The sequence below is a fragment of the Pipistrellus hanaki genome (genome assembly GCF_964339955.1).
Source record: "Pipistrellus hanaki genome assembly, chromosome: 6".
NCBI classification, from domain to species: domain Eukaryota; kingdom Metazoa; phylum Chordata; class Mammalia; order Chiroptera; family Vespertilionidae; genus Pipistrellus; species Pipistrellus hanaki.
In genome coordinates, this window is record NC_140508.1 from 65,794,039 (window position 1) to 65,816,375 (window position 22,337).

At 50.9% G+C, this 22,337-nt stretch overlaps 1 protein-coding gene across 27 annotated transcripts in view; it reads left to right on the top strand.

Annotated features, from left to right (window-relative positions):
* Window positions 1-2,639: 2,639 nt before the first annotated feature.
* Window positions 2,640-22,337, top strand: part of ZMYND8 (zinc finger MYND-type containing 8) — a 103,809-nt gene continuing 84,111 nt past the window's right edge. For 11 of the 27 annotated variants that reach the window (XM_084887456.1, XM_084887484.1, XM_084887482.1 and 8 more), the window contains exon 1: window positions 12,313-12,383. In XM_084887456.1, coding sequence (XP_084743582.1) covers window positions 12,359-12,383 — 25 coding nt within the window. In that variant the 5' untranslated portion in view covers window positions 12,313-12,358. Of the gene's footprint in view, window positions 3,105-3,341; window positions 3,409-3,462; window positions 3,609-4,326; window positions 4,396-6,698; window positions 6,782-8,098; window positions 8,256-12,312; window positions 12,384-22,337 lie in introns of those variants that run through there. The other 16 variants (XM_084887481.1, XM_084887483.1, XM_084887460.1 and 13 more) reach the window with 13 other exon arrangements.

Consider the following 22,337-nt stretch of genomic DNA (forward strand, 5'->3'; position numbering starts at 1 on the left):
AGCTCACTTCACGGCGTTGGGCTCACGTCCACGTCTGTAACCGGGCTCCCTGCCTTTCCGGAGCCGGCCTGTGTCAAGTGCTGACTTAGCCCAGGGCCTGGCTGGCCGGGAGCAGTGGGTAGCTGAGCGGCCGCCACCCCTCCGTGCAGGGAGGGTTTGAGGAGGCCCCGGGATGATCTCTAGACTCAGGCCGGCAGCCCTGGGAGGGCCTCTTATCAGCCACATTCCATCAAGCCCGGGAGGGGCCCTTAGCGGGCCTGCCCTGGGCTTCCTCCTTTTTGATCCGTCCCCGGCCCAGGATTCCTTCTGCCATGACACCTTTGTCACTGCCCCCAGCCCCAAAGCCGTTTTCCAGATAACCTCAGGTCTACCTGAATGCCAATAGCATTCCTCAAACGGAGCGGAGCTGCCAGAATAAGCCTGCAGCTTCCTGCTCTTTGCCCCAGAAAACATCAAGTGATCAGAGAGAGGAGGGGAGGGAGGGAGAGGGGGAGGGGGAGGGTGAGGGTGAGGGTGAGGGTGCTGCAGCTGCTTATGCAACAAGCTTTAATCCCTGGTTAAAATCCACCCCGCCGCACCGGCGGCACGTTCATTTCCTCACCGGGTCGTGAAGTTAGCTGCATGCAAGATCCATCGCAAACTCACAGTCATGGCCCCCCCCCCCCCACACACACAAAAAAGTAGCCCCGCAGAGACAAACAGTATTCCCCAGGGAACAGCGGTGGAGGAAACACAGTCTGATTAGCTCTGGCCTGCGACTCTTGTCCCCCATTTGGTCTCCCGGTGCCGACGGAGCGAGCTTCTCACCCCAGGAAGAGGGGGCCCCTCCCTTCTGGGGAGGCCCAGGCCGGCTGCCCTGCGTGCTGGCCCTCCCTGCATCTTGGCCTCTTTAGCCTAAAACACAACAACAGCAGCAACCAGATCCCCTCCCTTCTCATGCAGCCCGGGCCCTGTCCCCGCAGTCCTGTGTGTGGGGGGGTTCCTGGCTCGTTGCTGCTTCGTAGAAGGTTCTTCCAGCAGGAGGGACTGATGTACCCTCGGTGGGCATTTGTTGTCCCTGTGTGTGTGTGTGTGTGTGTGTGTGTGGGGGGGGGATGGGGTGGGGGGAGAGGGGGTGGGGAGAGCAAGCCATCAGCTCTGTTTTCTTTGTGGGAGCGAATGGTGTGGGACAGGGTATGACTGGGCCATCGTTTTACCTCCTGGAATATGGCTGCCTCCCCTCGGGAAGCTTTCTCCAGCCTCTAAAGAAGGGTGTTTATTTAGCTTCTGATGCCCCACGTGCAGTTTCACAGGGAATCTTGCTCATGAAGCACCTCGTCTGGAAGAAGGAGGAGGAAAGCAAGCACGGACATTTCGAGATCCTTTTGGGTTTTGCCTTTCCCTTCTCAGGGCTCAGACGGATGACAAAGGCAGAGCTCTGGGGAGCAAACAGGCAAAGACCACCTAACACTATTGAAACGGGTGGCATTATAAGCAGCTCTGAAAAACTAGTTAATATTTTACTGGGGAGCAGTGCCAGCGTGGGGGGGCGGGGAAGAGAAGAGAAAGAGCTGGCAAGTCTAGAGCTGTGTGTGAAATAGCTGTTCCATCTGCCTCCGGGGACGAAAAGAAGCCGTCCTCTGTGGAAATAAATTTCAGCAAGAGCCCTCATAAAGCCCCTGGGATTTGCCTGCCCACCGAGGGCCTGGCTCCCCAAGTGCATACATACAGGGGTGATTGTGACAGGAAGGGCTGAGCAGCGGGTGTGTGCCTGACTGTAATAATGGGGGTTCTTGTTCCCTCCCCGGTCTGACATCTTTCTCTCTCCCCCTGGATTTAAATGGCTTCTCAGACCGAGAGGCACTGCCTGTGCCCTGGATTCAGAAGGTACACGCCTCCTTGGGAAGCAAAGGCGAGAGACAGCGGCTCACTCTCTCTCTCTTTCTGCATCTGCCGGGGGAGCTGCAGCTGGTATTTTTCCACAGGCCTTTTCTGCGCTCTCGGGGCCTAGTCCTTCCCAGCCAGGCCCGGCGTCCGGGAGAGGGTTAATAGGCAGGAAGCTGAAGGCATCGCAGGCTAATACGGAAGTCAGATTTTTGTTTAACTGACAGGTTTAGCAGGCCTCGGCGGTGGGGGAGGGGGCCGGGAGGGGAAGGGAAGTCTGTAGATCTAGGCATGTGGCCTGCTTAGGAGCGCCTTTGGCTTTTCTTAGGGTAAGGACGGAGAGGGGGGCCGCCCCTTGGCATCCTGGCAGGGAGGCAGGAGCCCATTTTGGTTTTTCCTTTGCCTCCCGGCTGAGAGGACGGAGCCTGTGCCGCCAGGATAGCTCTCCGGCCTGCTTTTTTCCAGGAGGCGTTTTGACAATGACTATGCAAACTTGACCACTCTGCTCCCCTCCTCCCCTCCTCCCCCCTGCAGCCCAAGCCTCTGTGCTCTGAGTAGCCAGGGCTGCTCTTGAGCGATTTTCTTGGGGTTTCCCTGCCCTGTCTTGTCTGCCCCCCAGCTCCACAGAGGCCTGCCTCCAGCCCTTTTCTCCTGCCCCCTGGGCCCATTTCTTGGGGCTCCCTACTCCTCAGCTTCCCCTACCTCCCCCTCCCCCCGGGTGGACCATCCTGCTGGATTGTTCTAGAAGAAGGGCCAGCCTTCCTCCTAGCAGAGAGCCGCTTTTGTGGGGGGCAAGTGAGGGTGAGCCCTGCCAGCTCACTTCCAAAAACTCTCTTTGCAGCGGCATCTGGGCCTCGGGCTTTGCTGGAGCAGGTCAGGCTGGCTGCCCTGGTTCGCCCGTGCTGGGAAAGCTAGCCAGGGGGTGGGAGAAGCGCGTCGGGGGGCCCCGTTCCCAAGTTTTTCTCGCTGCAGAAGGCCTAGCTTAGCCTGCCTTTTTCTATGCACAGGATGGCTCTTGCTCACCAGAGCCTCACAAAGATAATCGCTCAGGAAGTGTTTCAGCCAATCCGCGGCCGCCTTACACTCGGATTTGCCGGGCCAGCCAATCGGGGATGAGCTCTTATTGGGCGGCCAGATCATCAAGCCGAAGTGCCAAACCCTTTTTCTGTGAGAACTAGGAGCCTGTCCTCCATGTTTTATAAGTATTGACATTACACAGTGTTAACAATGCATCCACAGAGGTAAGCTCGACTTTTTAACCATCTTTTCTCCCCCCTCCCTCTGAGACATCCGAATTGTGGGCGAGCAGTGTGATTTCTCTGTGGCTGGCCGGGCCACACTCCCTCCACAGCACTTAGGTTAACTTGGAACTGTTTAGAGAGAATTTTTTTTTTTTTTTTTTTTTTTTTTTTTGCTTTCTTGGGTCACATGGCTCAGGAGCCATTAGCCATAGCTCGGCTTTGCAAACTGGCAAGGGCCTGGCACACCTTTCCTTCCACCAGGACATGGTGTTTCTGAAACAGTTTGAAGCTAGATATCCTCCTGGTATGCCAAAAAAGAGGCTTTTTCTTTCTTTCTTTCTTTTTTTTTTCTTCCTCCTCTTTCTCTCTCTCTCCCTCTCTCTCTGAGCAGTTTCCCCCCTGCACTATTGTCTTCTCTTGTGTCACATGCCTGCTGGGGAAGAAAATGGAAGGTGAGCAAGCAGGCTCCTCTCTAAGGAGAGCTCATGGCAGACAGCAAAGCAGGCAAGTTTTTCCTCTCCAAAGAGGGTTCTGGGAAAAGCTGGACTAAGTTTGGACCAGAGAGGACCTGTGTGTTTTTAAACCAGAACCAAGCCCTCAGCAGAGCAGGGCTGAGAGCGCCTGGCTCCTGGGGCCTAGGTGGGGGGTGGTGTCTCTACATGGGCTTTTCTCTCCCTACAGGGTTTGCTTCACTTGAAAACTACATTGTTCAGCCTTTCCCCACCCCCACCCCCCCCTGACTTCTGTTGATAACAGAGTGTTTTTGGTCTCCTGCAAAGCCAGCCTGCAGCCAGCCAATGTTTCTGAAAGTGTTTTTCTAGGCTTTGGAGGAAGTTTTTGGAGTAGGGATGGGGAGTGGGGGTGGGGGGTGGGGGCTGGGGGGTGGGGGGGTGGGGTAGATGTTGGACCACATCCTGCAATAAATCTGTGAGGACTCTTTTTTTTTTTTTTTTTTTTTAAATCCTTGAGCTCTCTATTCTTGCATGATGTTCAATGAACTAATGTCTCTTTTCTCCTTTTTCTCCTTTTCCTTCCCCCACCCGCCCTCATTGTATCATCTTCTGCCGTCCTGTGATAGTGCAGAGGAAATAAAATCATGTCTGTGGCTCATGACAGCATCCCCCTGCTTAGTTGTTGGGTTGTGTTGTTGTTGTTGTTGTGTGTGTTTTTAATGATCCCATGTAACTGTTTAAAAAAAAAAAAAATTTCCTTTTTGATCAAGTCCCAAATCTGCCAGCCTGTTCTCTCTTCTTAACTGTGGACAAATGAGACGGTTGCTTGAACATGTTGGGTAAGTAAAGCGATCCATTTCCTCTGTGACCATGTATTAAAGAGTTTGGCGGACATTGGGGGTCTGTTTTATAGCAGGGGGTCTTGGCTGGAGCAGTTGGAGGGCTTTTCATTTTCATTAGCAGGAACCAAACAAGGGCTGTTTAATAGTGTCTTGATTTTAGGTGGCTGTTTGAATCCACTGTTGTTGTTTTTTTCCCCCCTGAGAACCTGCAGCTAGGATGGACTATTATACTTCCTGTGAACCCTCAGACAGGGGAGACATGTGCAGTTCATTGTGGCTTGCCTGGAGACCTTTAATTGGGTTTGTTTGGATGTGAGATAGAAGTCTGGGTAGGTGATCAGCGTGTGAAATGTAAGAAAGTGCTTGTTCTTAAGAGTCACTGAGCCTTCAGCAAGTGGTGGTGGGGCAGGAGCTGGTGGTGGTGGTGGTGGTGTGTGTGTGTGTGTGTGTGTGTGTGTGTGGGGTGTGTGGGGGTAGGGTGTCAGTACTCAGGTTTTAAGATGCTAACAGGGAGTGTGAAATCCCACCCATCAGCAAACTTGATTTGATTAAGGGAACTCCCTGCAAAAAACAGATTTGGCCTCTGCCAAGCCTGATCCACACACACATCTGTATGCATGCTTACTTTTAGTTATGAATTATTTCTTACTTTTCCCATTTCCCCCTGATCTCTTAATGCTGCAGTTAGAACTTCAGAGTGGAAAAAAAGTGGGCTCTTGTTTCGCATTAGCTTCAGAATTTCCCTAGAAGTTCCATGCATCAATTTCCAGCCTGGAGACCAGTCCAGGATAACTGTAAATGCTGGAGATATATTCCATGGCTGTGTTATGCTAACCTGATGGAGTTGATAATCTTTTTTCTTTTTTCTTTTAAATGAGTATCCAGCTTTTAGCACCAATTGGAAAAAAGGCTCATTTTGATGGTGAGAAATGTACCAAATTCTAAGTTAAGAAGAAAAGTCTGTGGAAGGCCAGTTTCTTAGCGTAAAATGTCAAAAGAGTTAATGGTGTTTTCTATGTCTACTTAAAACTGAGCAGTTGTCCTGCCCCACACAAGTAAAGTTCGGACATTTAGCTATGTTCTTTGTTCTTATCTCCTGACTGTAAATGGAAATTATATCCTGAGGTTCTTGTGGCCTCCCTAGAAGCAATATCTAATCACGAGACTCCCGCCTTGGTGCCTTCAGTGTTTGCATAATGGTGTGTTTGTTGGGCTGGAAGGAAACCTAAGGGCAAGGTATTTGTCCTCTAAAAGCTCACATTAAAAATGGCTCACACAGGTTTGCAGAGCCAAGATCTGTTTTCAGAGTGCAGCCAGCCCCAGCAAGTCCCCAGCCTGGGCCAAGCCAGCCACTTCTCCTGGGTGCTGCGGCCACCCCTGAGCGTGGGTCTGTACCAAGGCAGTTGCTTTCAAAGTAGCCTTATTTTCCAGTTTCAGTTAGGGGGTAGAAATGTCCGCATTGCAGCAGGACGAGGTAGGCACAGCAGGGCTGGCTCACAGAGCAGCCCAATGGGGCTTCTCTCTCCAGCTTTTGAACCAATGGACTGGGAGGAAAGGTTACAGATTGACAATTGCAGTGGCCAACTTGAAACTGGGCCTTCTGGAAATTTCTACCATCTTTGTTCCTTTTAGGCAAAACAGATCCACCCAGCGGAAGAGTCTCTCCTGCATTCCATTCCTGAGGCATTTCTCCCCTCCTCCCCCTCTTTTTTTTTTTTTTTTCTTTCACATCAAGGTAGAAGGTTCTCTCTGCCAGGTTGGGAAATTGCAGAGGGAGGGACCGAACATGGGGGCTGTTTTTTCCCTTTCCCTCCGGCCTCCTCCGTCCCCAAAGAGGATGCACAGCTGCGAGGCACACACACAGACACACTGGAGCTTTTGATTCTCCCCTCCCCCTCCCTCTTCTTCCCCTTCAAGACCCTCCAGGATGGATTCACTTTCTGCTTTGGGAAACTAAGGGGCATTCACGTGGGGGGAGGGGGGAAAGCCACTGCTTTTATTAGCTCCAGAAAATGGTCAGTGTTCCCTCTGTAACTAGGAATTAATTCTATGTAACCACTCAGTAAACTTTCTACATAGTTTTTCTAATTGCCAGGCATGGACATGGCTAGCCTGTTGGAGCCCCATCCAGTTACTTTTGTAATGACTAGCTCAGAGAGTTTGAGTGCGAAAGAAGGAAACAATGGGGCATCTTGGATTATAAATTAGGGGATGAAAACAATAGCCTCCCCCCCTCTTCTTTCTTCCTTCCTTGTAACCCCTTTTCTTTCCCTGGGAGGACAGGGGTGACCGGCCTCGGGCCTTAAATAGGAGAGGAGGCGAGGAGTCAGTCCATCCGTAAAAAGCCAGGGTGCCTGTAACCCAGAAAACCCTGGAGGCAGAGGTAGGTTTCTGGAGTCCACCCACTTCCAATGTGTGATCTCTTTGTTTCTTTTGCCCTTTCCCTTCCCTCCCTCTCGTAGCAGAGGCAACACACATTTGTCAGCTGAGAAGCCCTAGGATCTGGCTTTGCCTCTGGGTGACCCTGACAAGAAAGACACTCAGAGAGTGCCTTTGCCACTGCCGTGCGGAGGTTTAGTAAGGGAATAAGTTTACAAGCCCCGGTGCCGCTCGGAAATGCAAAAACAAGGATTCACCCTTGGCTTTTTTCAGGTTGCCTAGGCTATGGCTGCCCTTCCCCCTCCCCCGTCTCCTTCCAGATAAACAAGCCGGCGGGAGCCATTTCAGCCCTGCAGCTAGCCGGGCTGCTGGGCTGTCCCTCCTCATCAAGATTACCCACCTACCGGCGAGGAGCCAGCCACCCGGCCCAGCCCTGGCACAGCCTTGGGCACCATGCCCTCCCGTCTCCCCTGGAGTGAAAAAGCAGTCACCTTGAAACTCTGCACTCCCAGCACCACGGCGCCGAGGCCAATGCTCAGACCTGTAGCAGTGAATTATTACATTATCCACGACGAGGCTGTGCGTGTGGCCTCGGAGAGCAGGTTTTGCAAAACCAGGGGTTCATTTTCAGGGCTCTGTTGGGGGTGGACAAAAAAAAAAATGTCTAATTTGTGAGTATCCCGTGTATTGGCTGAAGAGCATATTGTCCTGTTGTGTCCCTGCAGACTCCGATTGTCTTTCCCTGATTCTGCCTCAGGGCCGCCTGGGTGTTTGGTGGCCGTTTTCAAGCTCAGACACAGCCTTTTGGTTTTATCTCGGCCTCCAGGCCAGGGGGCTGCCCTTTAGCGTGGCTTCTCAGATGCCCGCTGACCTGGGAGCCTTTTCCTTGTACCCAGCTCCTGGGTACGGGTGCAAAGCTGGCTTTTAATAATACCGAGATGGGAAATGGGCTTCCCTCCTTCCCCTCCCCAGCCTGCTGCTGCTTGCTCCCTTGTAACGTGTGTGTGTGTGTGTGTGTGTGTGTGTGTGTTGCACAGACACCTGTCTGTCTGCTGCAGCTTCTGCCACACGGCTGCCTCTTTCCTAATCTTCAACCGCCTCACTCGAGGGCAGAGGGGGCCTCTCTTTAGAGCCTCCTGGTGCAGGCTCAGGATCCGAAAGGGGAGGCTTTTCCTTAGGAACCTGTGACTTCACAAGCTCCCCCTGTCATTGCAGGGTTTTTTTTTTTTTTTTTTTTTTTTTTTTTAAGCTTCTACACGTTGGGTTGTTGGTGTCCTCGGGTTGAGCGCTGCTGCCTGGTTCTGATCTTCAGGAGGGTGGCTGGGAAAGTAGCAGGGCGCCTAACCACGAGCTGCAGCTATTGAACAAACTGCTACCATTTTAGCTCCAACCCAGGAATGAGGGAGGCAGTGTTGCCAGACGCCATTTTAAGAATCCTGCATAAATAGCTTAGCTACCGATGACTCTGCCCGTTTTAGGTGAGTGCTTATATAAAGCTGCTCTCTGCTAACCGCCCCCCACCCCCACCCCCCATTAAAACAAAATGAATTGCAGATTTAGGGGAGCATGGGTTTTAGAATTTGATGCTGGCTCTTTTGTGATCTAGAAGAGGAAGGTGTTGTGTCTTGGGGATTAACTGTTTCTTACAGCCTGGACCAGTTTGGGGTTTTGAATGAAAGTACAAGTCCTTTGGAATGATGCATGATGTTTGAATTGCTGTAGAGCCAGAGTCTCCTGCATGCTGGTTGTGTATTCTGGATGGGTTTAGATATTCTTGGTTAAAAGTCAGATAGTAGGGACACTTGGGGGAAAGGAAGATCTGGGCATTGTGTATCTGGGCATTTTTCTGTTAAAACTGTATATGTATTCTCCCCTCCTACCTCCCCTTTTGGAAGTGCTCAGGGGATGGGGTTCCTGGGAATTACGGACCAGCCTTGAATCCTCAGAATTAATCATCAGAAGGCTTACAGCATCCTGGAGGTGCAGCAGTTCGTCTGCAACTTTTAATTGCTCTTTTTTAAAAGTGCATGCAGGTTAAGGGGGAAGCATAGGGTTTCTAGCTCAGGCTTTGGGGGAGAAATCTTTTATTCTTTCTGGGACTGGCTGGCATGCTGTTGGTTTATATGCTGTTATTTCCTGGAATTGTCTGAAATGTACCAGTCTGCAGAATCCATAGGCAAGTGACTTAGGGTAAATGGGAGTGTAAGAGGTGGTGGTGGTAACATTTGTATACAACTAGTTGACGGTGGATTTTCCTGTTGCGGGGAAGAGACTGTTGTTTGATTTTCAGCTAATAATTACCCTTTCCTCATGTGGCTATCCCCAGCCTCCCCTGCAGACTTAAAAAGAAAAAAAAAAAAAAAAAGTAATGTCGGTTTGAAACAAGTGCTTGTTTCTCCATTGTTTTTTGACCTAGGGTAATGTGGGGTTGCTGGAAGCAAACAGATAGGAAAGAAAAGATGCTTGGATATTTGCTAAGACTATAATGTGTGATTGACAAGAGTTGATTCTGCAGATGCATCCACCTTGCCTTTTTAACACTTATTGTTATTTGACTGTGTGTGTGTGTGTGTGTGTGTGTGTGTGTGTTTTAACCCAAATGACTGAACAGTTCTTAACCTAAATTGACCAAGATCTGTGGGGCATTCAGACAGGTACAAATCTTTTCTCACCAACACTTTCGATGTAGTATAAATAGTTTTTCCCCTAATGACATACTAATATTTAAAACGAAGCCAAGAGAAAAACACACACACACACACCCCAAACCTGAGCTCAGTGGTGTAGAAAAAGGAAGTCCCTTTAGATGTGGCTATGCAAAATGACTAATTTTGCATTCTGGTCTTGGCTTTGGTAAATGATTCTCTCCCCTCCCCCCTCGAATGCACAGACACTGCAATTTCCTTTACACACACACACACACACACACACACACACACACATTCTTATATGCATTGTGTGCACACACACGTGTGCATGTACGGGTTCCCCTTTGGAACGATGGCTTGCTGATCGGTGAAAAAGATGGGTTCTCTGGAATTGTTGTGCTTGAAATCCTTGCTAAAGCTGGCGGTGCTATTGCTAAAGTTAGGTGATTATGGTGGCCCACTTTGCAATACTTGGAAAGATAAAACGGCTTAACCCTTTCTGCTTCAGAATTATCTTAAACTCAGCAGCAAACAGTCCCTGCATCACTAGTTTTGCATTTTCTGCTGAAAGTATTCGACTCCTCTAGGCTGTTACAAGCCAAATCATTGTTCTCTTGAATCCAGCCCTCCTCCATGATCCATATACCTTTGCATGATTTCATCCCTGCAGAAATACTTCGATTGGGTTTTTGGAGCTCTGTGACGCATACATGGTTCCTTTCACGACCAGACATTTTGGTTGGTTCCCCGATTAGCATTTTTCTCCGTCATTTTAAATATGGGGTTGGTTTCAAGAAGTTTAAGATTTCACATACCGTACTTCATGCTAGAGGGAGAAGCACTCCCAGTTGGTAGAAAGATCAAGGTGGCTATTTGTTCCTTGGAAGTGGACCATCTATCCAGCTCTGAGGGCTGCGTGGGGCTTTTTGTTAAAATTTACTTCCAGTCACCCCAAGCAACCTGTGTGTGCGGCAGGCAGGGTGTGTGTCTGAGCTGAGAGTCTGCTTGCCTCGTACGTTGGAGTGGAAGGTCTTAGTGCCCAAGTCACCTTCCACCATGGCCATTGCATCATTGCACGTTAGCGATGTGTTTGGATGGAAAAGACTGCTCTCTTCTGGTGGAAACCACTGGTGACGATCTGTCAGTTGTTTCTGGCGATTGGTGGCACAGCCTTTCTCTGCAGACACAGTGTGCAAATGAAGTGGTGAACGGGCTCCATATCAGGGCGCGGAAGGCGTTAATAGGCTGATTTAAAACCGAACTACCTCTCTTCGCAGGGCTGCTGGGACTCGTGAAGTTTGAGGCCTCCACCTTCTTATAATTTCATTCTAAAGCTGACCCCTCTTCCTTTCTGTCTAGGCCCCGTTCTGATGAACTCTCTCCCCCCAACAAACGTGGAACTCCCCTAAACCTACCTGCTTGTGACAGGCCTTCCTGGATGCTTTGGTCCCTGACAGCCCCAGACTCCTGACTACAGAAGGGACACGCCAATCCTCTCTCTCCTACCCAGCCTCCCTTCTGTCCTGGCTTTGAGTCTTCACCAAATGGAAAATTCTAGCCATAGCAACTGGGAACACACCCACTTCTTGTTGAACCGCAGTCTGGTGGAATTGCACTAGAGTGAATGTTGAGATTCTTTTATTGTTGTTAAATCTTCACCTGAAGATATATATATATTTTTTTCATTGAGTTTTAGATAGAGTGGAAGGGTGAGAGAGAGAGAGAGAGAGAGAGAGAGAGAGAGAGAGAGAGAGAGACTGACAGCAGGGGAATTGGGGTAGAGAGAAAGAGAGACACACACTGACTGGTTGCCTCCCACACACACTCCAGATAGAGCCTGCAACCTAGATATGTGAACCTGAGACCCTTTGGTGCTGGGACCGACACTCTAACCACTGACCCACACTGGCCAGGGCTGTTAAGATTCTTACCACTTCACTATCACAATTTGCACCTATTTAAGCAGACCTGCCCTGGGTTGATTTAGGGGTGTGTGTGTGTGGGAAGATATGAAATGGTTTGTACTCTACTGGGGGGGCAGGGGAAGAGTTCCAGAAGAGAAAGGGAGAGAAGATTCTGGTGGACCTTCCCAGCAAAGGGGAGGCCTGCTTTCTCGCTTCTCTTCCCCAACCCCCAACCCTCAGCCTCTCTTTCAAAGAATCCTTCCTCATTCCACTTTAGTGGTGGGGAATAATTAGTCACAGCTCAAAAGAGTGCCATTGCTTTCTCTGAGCCATGCCTGCCACCCGGAGGAGACACCCCCGGGGTGGGGGTGGGGAGTGTGGAGACCCTGAGCCTCCTCCCGGGATGAATGGTGGTGGCTGGAATGTTTTGAGACGAGGCTTTTTTTTTTTTTGCTTCTAGCCGGGGCACATTTCTCTCCTTTGCAATTCTGTACCTTTCCCCCCTTGTTCCTGCCTGCCTCTTCCTGAAATGGTTAAGATGTAGCAGGGTGGTCTGAGAAATGCTGTTTGCCTTACAGAATTCAGACACCAGAACTCCGCACCCTCTGCAAACTACCTCCTACCTGAATCCGGTGTTAGCAGTGAGAAGCTTGTTTACCCCAAGGCCGGGTCCTCATTGGCTGTGGGGGCAGATTGTCATTGTGTATCTAAAAAAAAATACCTTTTGCACCCTCCCCCCACTAGCACGATTCCTGGGATAAGTAATTTGACTTAAAGAAAGGACAACGTGGCGTCTCCAAAATACTCCTTTGGGAGGCATTACCCTTTGTTTGCAATCAAGGGTGGGTTCTTTACCCCCATCCCTCCGTAAGGATGGGGGGTAAGGATGAAGGGGTTGCCGTTAGGACTTCTAAGTAGCTAGCTGGCCCCCTGGGGCAGGTTCTCTGTCTCCCTAAACCTGACCGTCCTTTGCTCTGTTTCAGCTTGGCCGAGGAGGAAATCAAAGCAGAACAGGAGGTGGTAGAGGGCATGGATATCTCTACTCGCTCCAAAGGTGAGTAAAAAACCTCGCGTTATCTATTCCGGGTCAGCGGAGGAAATGGGAATTTCTTTTTCTTGTGGCGGTGCAGCGAAGGGTGGCTTCAGCACGCCTCCTCCGATGTTGAGGCCTGTGAGACCTCCGATGGATGAGCCTAATTTATGGAGAAAATCTCTTTCTGCTTTTCTTCCCCGGGCGTGCCCGTGCAGGTAGGCCGACCTGTCGGGGGTTGTCCATGACCACATTTTTTTTTTTTTAATGTTGACGGGTGGCTGGCTGCCTCTCTCTGCAGGGTGACTTTCAGGAATCAGAATTTAAATAACGTATGTTCTGGGAGCGAGCCATCCCCAGCTGCGGCTGGGTTCCTTGTGTTCATAAACCTGACCCGTTTGGAATCACAGAAGTGGAGGAAAACGCAGGACTTTCTGGAATTCGGGGACCAGGATGTGCATGCAGGGCAACATTTTGCAAATTGGAGCGAACACAGTGGATGTTTTCTGATGCAGAGACCTGACTATTGGGCTCCTCAGACGTCTCCTTGAGGGGCTGGTGCTTTTGGTGTGGGGGGTGTGAGGTTTTATGAGGCTTCCCCCAAAGGGAAGCAGGTCCTCCAGGGTGCTTTTTAAAAACAACGAGCGACTGGAGTGTTTTTCATATCTTTGGCTGATGAGAATGCTCATCTCTGCACGTCACGGCTGTGCCATGCTGTTGCTAATCCTCGGCAGAGGCGCCCCGTGCCTGCTCTGAGCGCTCTGCCCGGCGCTGTGGGCACCGGGAGGCCAGAGGGCTGGGAGGGGGCTGGTTGTTAACAGACTCACCCAGAGAGATTCCCATCTAGCTTAGCTAGACAGCCCCACGAGAGTGGCTCCCCAATGCCTCTGAAATGACAAAGGTTTTGGAGGATTTTTTAAGCTTGTCCTGTTGGGCAGTGATCGGGCTCCTACAGTCAGGGCTGTGACCTGGGCGGTGGGAGCTGGCTGTGGCTGGGGCTGGCCTGACAGATGGGGCTTGGCCCGGTCCAGAGAGGAGGGTCCAGAGAGGAGGCGGGAGGCACCCCCTGTGGGAAGGCCGGGCTGCCCATGTGGGTGGTCTGTGCCTGGCGGATGGGGGAAGGGAGAGGATAACGGGGAGAGGTGGGCAGGGTGGGCCCAGTCGGGGTGCTTCATCACTCATCACAGTCCCCGTCCAGCCCGTGGGGGCCGTCTGTAGGGGAGTTCTGGGCAAGGAAAGAACCTTCCTGAAGGGGTATTGTGAGGCAGCGGATGAGGGAGGGTGGCCCAGCCCCCCGCCCCGCCCCCACCTTGTGGTCAGAGGGTGGGGGGAGAGCCCAGAGAAAGGACGCTGGAGACGGGGGTCTCTTGCTGTTCGGTTTCCCTGTGGGGCTTGGACACCTCTGTGTCTGTGCCTCCGCCGTCTTCTCTGTAAAATGAGGGCTTAGCCTAGATTCTAAAATTCCTCCCGCCCTGGGCTTCCCCTACAGAAAGAATGCTCAGAGTATTTTGAAGGCTGTGCATCCGTCGGTCTGCGGATGAGGGGGTCCCGGGTTCAATTCCGGTCAAGGGCATGTACATTGGTTGTGGGCACATCCCCGGTGGGGGGTGTGCAGGAGGCAGCTGGTCGATGTTTCTTGCTCTCTATCCCTCTCCCTTCCTCTCTGTGAAAAATTGATAAAATACATTAAGAAGAAGAAGAAGAAGAAGAAGAAGAAGAAGAAGAAGAGTCCACGGCGGGGATTGTCGCTGTCCTGGCGGGTGGTGGTGGGGGAGGCCTGCTTTGATCAGTACACCCCTCCCCCTGTGGAGAACAGGTGGAAGCACCCTTTTCTCTTTCCTGTAAGTGTGGAGACGGCTCCTCTCCCATCTCCCTAGACACTCCTAGCTCCTCACCAGGTGGCATCTTCCTCTGACTGCTGCATGAAGTGTGACCACTCTGGGTGACCGCTGTCCCTCTTATCTCCCCCATTCTTCCTGTCACAGCGAGGGCGATCGAAAAAGCATAGGCCAGATCTGTCCCATCCTGCTGAGCCCTTCCATGGACCTTCCAGGGCCCTGAGGCTCACGTCTGAGGCCCCTGTGCCCTCCCTGCCCGGGCCGGCTTGTTCACCTGGTGACATCCTGTTCACCTCCTGCCCTGTCTCCCCGGGAGCTTCCTGGCCCCTGGCCCTCAGTTCTCTCCTCAGGCCCGTGTGCCCTTCGCCCTTCGCTGGGAACACCGTGCCCTGGTCCTGCCGCCTGTTTCTCATCTCTCGGATTCATCTCCGACACCAACTCCTCAGAGAGGCCTTCAGTGGCCACACAGGCCAAAGGCGCCGTTTCATTATTTTCTGTTACTTTTCATAATAAACGTCTAATTTTAGACTTCCAGGGTAAGCTGTGAAGACAGTGCAGAGTATTCTCCTATCAACCCCCCCTCCCCCCCGAGTTTTCCTATTATTCACCTCATGCATTGGTATGCTTCATTTGTCACAAGAGACCCATCCATAGGAAGTTATTACCAACTAAAAGTCCATGCTTTGTTCAGATTTCCTTAGTTTTTCCATTAAGGTTCCTTTTCTTTGTGTTTTTTTTTTCTTTTTCTTTTTTTCTTTTCTGTTAATCCTCACCAGAGGATATTTTTCCATTGATTTTGGAAAGGAGGGAGAGAGTGGAAGAGAGAGAGAGAGAGAGAGAGAGAGAGAGAGAGAGAGAGAGAGAGAGAAACATTGACAGGAGAGAGAGACACACACATTGATTGGCTGCCTCCTGCATGCATCCTGACCTACAACCCAGGTACATGCCCTTGACCAAGAATTGAACCTAAGACGGGTGGGGGCTGGTGCTCTAACCACTGAGCAATGCCATCTAGGGCTAAAGTCCCTTTTCTGTCCCAGGATTCCACATAGGATACCACATTATATTTAGTTGATAGTCTTCTTCGACTTGTCTTGGCTCTAACAACTTCTCAGTTTTTGCTTTTGATGACTTTGGGAGGGTTCAGGAATACTGGTCAGGTATTTTGTGCGGTGTCACTCAACTGAGACTTATCTGACTTTTTTTTTTTTTCATCATTGGGCTGGGGTAGGCTGGAATAATGGGGTTTGGGGAAGAAGACCACAGAATTAAGTGTCACAGAATACGTCACATCGTATTCAGGGTACATATTGTAAACTGCTTATGTTGACCTTGACCACAAATGCTCAGGTATTGTTGGTCAGTTTTCTCTCCTTCCACACTGGATGCTTTAGAAGGAAGTCACAAATGTCCAGCTCACATGGTGTGGGGAGTTAGATTCCTCCTCCTTAAGGCCAGAATATCTACATCAATTACTTGGAATTCTTCTGTATGGGAGATCTCTCTTTTTCCCCCATTTCTTTATTCAGTCACTTATTTATATCATCATGGACTCAATTATTTTCTACTTTGGATTATACCCGTGGTTGGCAAACTGCGGCTCTCGAGCCACCTGCAGCTCTTTGGCCCGTTGAGTGTGGCCCTTCCACAAAATACCACGGCCTGGGCGAGTCTATTTTGAAGAAGTGGCGTTAGAAGAAGTTTAAGTTTTAAAAATTTGGCTCTCAAAAGAAATTTTAATCATTGTACTGTTGATATTTGGCTCTGTTGACTAACGAGTTTGCCGACCACTGGGTTATACAGTCCCGTACTGATTTACTTTGCTGCTCAAATTACTGCTCAAATTGGGAGCATTTCAGTATCCCTTTGACATCATCGGGCGGTTGACTGATTGATTGATTAATTGAACACTTTTTTATTTCCTGCCACTACAACATGCTTTAGGCTCATCTTGTGTGTTTTCTCTCACAGCCCTAGGATTGGTCATTTGCCCAAGGAATCCTGCTTTTGTTTATTGGAGAATAGCCTTAGAAACCAGGATCTGAGTGCTCAGGGTGCTATTTGCTACTGATGAGTCTTTGATCCTAGGTCCCCTCAGCAGACAGCAAGGAAAAGTGTTCCTAGCCCATCTATATACACACATCTATAGGTATTTCTACCTTTATATCGAATTAAGTGGGTCCGTTACCACATGGATCATTCCAGCCTTCTCCCCTTACTTATCTGTAGCATTGCACTATCTGCCATTTGTTTACTATTTTCTGGTACATTTTAAATCTTCGGCGTACAGCTGGATGAACTTGTAACACATGCGCGCTCATGGGACCACAACCCGGAGCAAGATAATTGAATATTTGCGGCATTCCAGACGGTTCCTCAAAATCACTCCTGATTTTCCTCATCTCCCTTGACCTTGTCATTCTTGTTTGTTTGTTGATGGTCTTCTCTGCTAAGATGTAGGCTCCTTTTCTCCTCATGTCCTAGGCCCCCTTGCTTGACCCCTTCCTTCCATTCGAGATGCAGGATGGCAATGAAGACATAGAAAATCCTTGCTTTTGGAGCCAGGCTCCTTGGGTTTCCATTCTAGCTTGGGCCCTGCCTAGTTAGGTTATGCTTTGTGACTCAGTTTCCCCGTATACGGGGGGGATGATGAAGACAGAGGGTTTTGGTGAAGATTAAATCTGCTCACACATACAGAGTGCTCAGAATGGTACCTGGGACGTGGCGGACGCTTAGAAATGTGAGCCATGATTAGAACTGGCATGAGCCGGGATGAGTTTGTATTGGTGGAGATCCTACTTACCACATTCTACAACTGCCCCCACTTACACCCTGCGGGAGGAGGGCTTGCAGGTAAATCCGGAAGCGAGGCGCAGGAAATGAAGAATTGGGTAGGGTGACCTGGCAGGCAGGCTCCCGGCTTCTTCTCTGTGGGCCTCCGAGGCACTGGAAGAAAGATGCTCTGCAGCTGTTCGGACTGCCTCTCCCAGGGCTCCTGTTCTAGCAGGGAGTTTGTGAACGGGAGAAGGGGTCACCTCGTTTCGAGGGAGACCTTTCTCTCCCCAGGGGCCGCGTTGGATGGCTTTCTTTGTGTGGAACTGAGCTCCCGCCTTCCAGGGGCAGCCTTTGTGTCTAGGGAACCTTTCTGACTGAGCCTCTGGGGTCAGGCAAGGAAATTGCATGCACTCAGGCCTGGAGTTGTGATGATGAGCCTGGGCTGCTGGGGTTCTGAGTGCTCAAGTCATCACGGTTACCATGTGAGGTTTGCAAAGGCTGATGGGAAGAAGTCTTATCCCTCCGTCCTAATCGCCCCCAAATCCGAGGCGTGGCGATCCGGGCTCAGTGAAGACACACTTAATCCTGCAGCCTGTTTTTCTCGTGGTTTGGGAATCCCCTGCTTCAGTCCCTACCCGACTCCATCCATCCATCCATCCATCCATCCATCCATCCATCCATCCATCCCTGTGGTGTTCTTTGGTTGTGAGCAGCGGGAGCCGCTGGTTCGCTGGAGAGGGAGGGGAAGTGGAAGGTGGTCAGGTGGTCCTGGGGGCGATGGGAAGGCTGGAGGCCGGGGCCTGCTCTGGGGAGTGGAACTGAGCACAGCCTCCTCCGGAGCCACAGGGCAAAGTCCCCGGGGAGCGTCTCACCCCGTGTCACGTACTGCCTGCACTGTGGCCGGGGAAGGGCCGGTGTTTGGACACCAGGACCCACCAGAATCGCCCACATCCGGGAGGAGGTCGTTCCCCAACAGAAGATGAAGAGACTACTCAGGCATCTTGGGAGAGAGGCAACAGTAGTATTTCTCGGGAAACGTAGAAATGCCGACAGCAATTGGCTCCAAGTTCTCAAATCCTATGACTGCATCTCGTCCGTATGACCTTCCAGGTCCTCTGACCAAATTTTAGTTGGTAACACCCTCTTCCCCCCGACACGGACTCACGGATGAGCCGAGTCATTTCTGAGCCAGGTGTTGTCGCTGCACCAGCCTTGGCATTTACCGAGCTTCCGCGTTCTCGAGAGATCGAGCTTTCGAGCTCTCAAGATGTCAGGCTGACATTTGTGTCTGAGGGCAGCGATCTGCGGAGGACACGCGGACCTACAGTGGAGTGCCGGCTAGATGTCAAGTGTGTTTGCCATGCGAATTCCGAGTGTTTATGAGGGGCCAGGTGTTCTATGCAGAGCACTTCACTTGGTTCTCATAATGGGATGATAGGGGTGTGTTGTGAGTCCCATTTTACAGTTATGGAAACTGAGACTCAGGGCCTGGTGAAGCGGTGGCATCGTGGAGAACTCGGATCAGGTTTTATCTTTGAGTTTAAACCTTTGGACTTGGTCCTGAGCTCTGTTCCAAGGGTTCCAAGCTGCTGTCTGCCGGGGCCAGCGGGTGTAGCTGGCATCTAGGGTTTCCGGAGCCTCTGGGTGAATAGCAGAGTGTCTGCACCTAAGGGGGAAGGTGCCTCCAGCTGATTCGTCCCTGACCAGCAGGACTATGACTCACTGGGTGTTGCCAGCTGGGATATTTTTCTGTCAAAACACGCCCGATAGAAATATGGTCCGTGCAGCCCATTTTCTGAAAAGACTATGCATGTCCCCAACAAAACACATCTCTGGTTCAGGAGTGGCTGAGAGTTGTCAGTTTGGAGATTGGTCCGAGCGCAGCTCATGGCAAGAGTTTGGCCACCGCATGCCTGAGTCCCAACGAGCCCCTCAAAGGCTGGGGACGTGGGGTCTGAAAAACGATGGACCCTGTGAGTTCACGGCTCCGCACAAAGGCTCCCCTGTTCGGGCTGCGTGCGTCTTGATCCTGCCGTGTGTGCGTTTTGCGGTAATGATTGTGGTGTGCGGATGCGAGGCTGCCAAAGCTGGAGCTGTTTTTTTTTTTTTTTTTTTTTTTTTTAAAAGTCTGTGTAATGTCACCCGCACACGGGAACGAGCCACTTGGAAACCGTGCACAGATGCAGCGGAAGCCCGAGATATTAAAATCTTTGAACAGTATCATTCTTGCCGGGATTTGCTTGGGTATGGGTATGTTTTCGGAGACAGGATGCTGGAGAAGATGCAATTATAGCAATTTGCTAACCAGTCCCAGACCTTAATTAGCACAGGAGCCTCGTTCTCACTGTTGTATGTAAATGAAGACGGCTTCACAAAGGGGTTGTTTATGAGGATGGAGATGAGGGAGAGACCTTCTGTCGTTTTTTTTTTTTTCAAGGAAACTCTTTAAGAAAACATAACCGTAAACACTCCTCAATCACCGTGCAATGCAGAAGTGCTGAGAGTTTTTCTTAAAAAAAAGAGCATCGGTATTTTTAACTCTTATTTTGGCTTGTCTACGTCTACATCTCCTATAGCCCAAGAAGGGCCACACATGTCCTGTGCGACGGGGAGAATTTATTTGTGCGTTCGGTAACTACCAGATTGTTCCTGTCCCAACAAGGTCTGAAATGCCCGGGTCTCTGGAGATGGCAGATCATGGCTTTCCAAGTCTCTGCCTCCCCTTGGCCAGCGTAGGACCGCTGGGCATCTGTCCTCGGAGCCCTGTGGGCGCTGTCTGTGCAGCATAGCTATGTGATTCAGGTTGGCAAAGCCTTATGCTGGCCTCATTTAAAAAAATATATATATTTTATTGATTTTTTACAGAGAGGAAGAGAGAGGGATAGAGTTAGAAACATCGATGAGAGAGATTCATTGTTCAGCTGCCTCTTGCATACCCCCCCCAATGGGGATGTGCCTGCAGCCAAGGTACATGCCCTTGACCGGAATCGAACCCGGGACCTTTCAGTCCGCAGGCTGACGCTCTATCCACTGAGCCAAACCGGTTTCGGCCTGGCTTCATTTTTTGAAGCCTGACCCACGTTACATGTTTATGTGACTCCTGCTATTCACTAAAATGGACTGTTTTCAGCCTTAGTTTGAAAGGAAGTGTGTCTTCTTTCTCCTCTTCCCACGGCACTGGGGCTTCTTCCCGGTCCCTCCCTATTGGCAGGTATCCTTGAGCTTCTTGCCGACTCCATGTTGCCCTTTCCGGGGCAGGTGTTCAGGGCTCATCCTCCTCCGGGATCTCACTGAGGCAAGCACATCGCTGATGGTTCTTTTCCCGGGAACCGCCTCTTCCTTTGTCTGCCTCCGTGGTCCTGGTGTTCTTCCTGTTTCCCGGGCACCGCCTGTTCCCTCTGGCCTTTAGGAAGCCTGGCCCTGTCCTCCTCTCTCCCAGCATGCTTTTCCCCTGGGGGATCTTGCCCACATCTATAGCTGCATGACTCACAACCTTCTCTAGTTCCAATTTAGATTTTTCCCAAGAGGGCCAGCTGCCCACCTGCCCTGCCTACCTATTGTTCATGATGCCTCAAACTCAGCATGTCTGCCGATTTCACCTTCCAGCCTGCCCCCCTGCCCCCCTGCCCCCCTAAAACACCTGCTCCTCTGTCACATGAAACGCCCAGCACTGCCCGTTGGCAGGGTCTGTGGATCTGGGACTTACCCTCTGTCCTTCCGTCCTTTTGTCTTCCTGTGTCCCATACTTAGAACATCACATCCTAAATGTTACTCTTCTTTGTGCTGTCACCAGTCTTGTAGCTGGTCTCACCATCTCCATCCATCCCACCCTCCCAGTCTTTCTGAGAGGTCCTTTCTTCTGGCCAGTCCCTCTTACTTTAAACTCTTACTAGTAAGTGCTTTTTTCTTGATTTTAGGGTGAAGATCAAAATCCTAAAATCCTCCTGTGCTGGTCTCTGCCCCCCTTTCCAGCTTCCCCTCTCCATGTTCCCCTTTTTCTCTGTTCCAGCCACATGGATCTCCAGATTCTCAGAAGAGCCACCTTTGGCCCTTGGGCCTTCGGGCATGCCTGGGAGATACGCCTCTCTTTCCTTCTAACCTCCCACCCAGGCTGATTGTCAGGCTGCCAAGGAGGGTGGGTCCTGGCTTTCTTTCTTTCTTTCTTTTTTTTTTTTTTTGGCTCATCTTATTTCCCCTGTGCCCCTTCCACCACCACTGTGCCTATTCCGGTTGGCGCCCAGCAGATAGGATTTTTAGTGGATGAGTGAACGGCTTGACTTTGTCTACCAGATGGGTAGAACTTATTTCCTGGAGAAGGAAGTACAAGTCTTTCTGCGAGAGGAGATGGCTTTGTTTTCCAGCATAATCTGTGCCTGGAAATAATTACGGAAGCTCAAATGTTTGCTCTCTCCAAAACGATGGGTAGGGGCCTGTCTCTCTTTTCCCCTGGGGACATGGTGCTCTCTGAAATGGCACCCTTCCCTCTGGTTTCTCTCCTTCCCGAGGCAGTGATGCCACGTCCGGTAGGCTCTTTCCAAAACACAGCCGGGTTATCCTGTTCCCCGGCTTTGTGTTTCCAGCGGCTTCTCAAGACGGAGGTCTAGGCCCTGCGGGACCTGCCGCCCCGCCCCGTGGCCGCATGTTGGTCCGGGGTGTGCCAGGGTCCTGCTCCTCGCCCAGGCACAGCTTTGCAGCTTCAGATTGCTCTCCTGAAGGACTGCCTTCCCCTCACTGCCTTCTCCTCTCCATCCGTGGGGACCCAGGCCCCCCTCGTTCTGAGCCTTCGTTTATACCTCTAACAGTGGAATCCTTTACCTTCCAGAGTCAAAAAAATCACCCTGGAAAGTCCCTTACATTGCCTATGAATGCACACTAATCAGCTCTGATCAGGCATTTTTATGCAGAGTGAAAGGTGTGTGAATTTCCAGGAGGCTAACGGAGGACCCAATGTCAGGGCCGTATTACGTTGCTAGGCATCAGATCCTGGTGCCCCGGAGGCATTCAGGATGGGTGGAGGCTTCTGCGGTGCTCCCGCGCCAGGCTTGCTTCATTGTCTGTTCAGTACTGAGCTTCCTCAGCTACACTCTTCGATCAAGTAGCCGGGAGCTGTATGTGTGTGGCTGTTTACATTTACATTAATTAAAATAAGAAATTCGTTCCTCAGTCTCACTAGCCGTGTTTTAGGTGCTCAGTAGCCAGTTTTTCCTTGGAGGCTGAGCCCTATGCAGCCCAGTCAGAGAACCCTGCCGTCGCCATGGAAAGCTTTAATTATTTTTAATACAGCGGCTCTTTGCCCCCTTGAGTGTGGCTCTTCCACATAATACCACGTACAGTGCGATTGAAACTTGGTGGCCCGTGCTCAGAA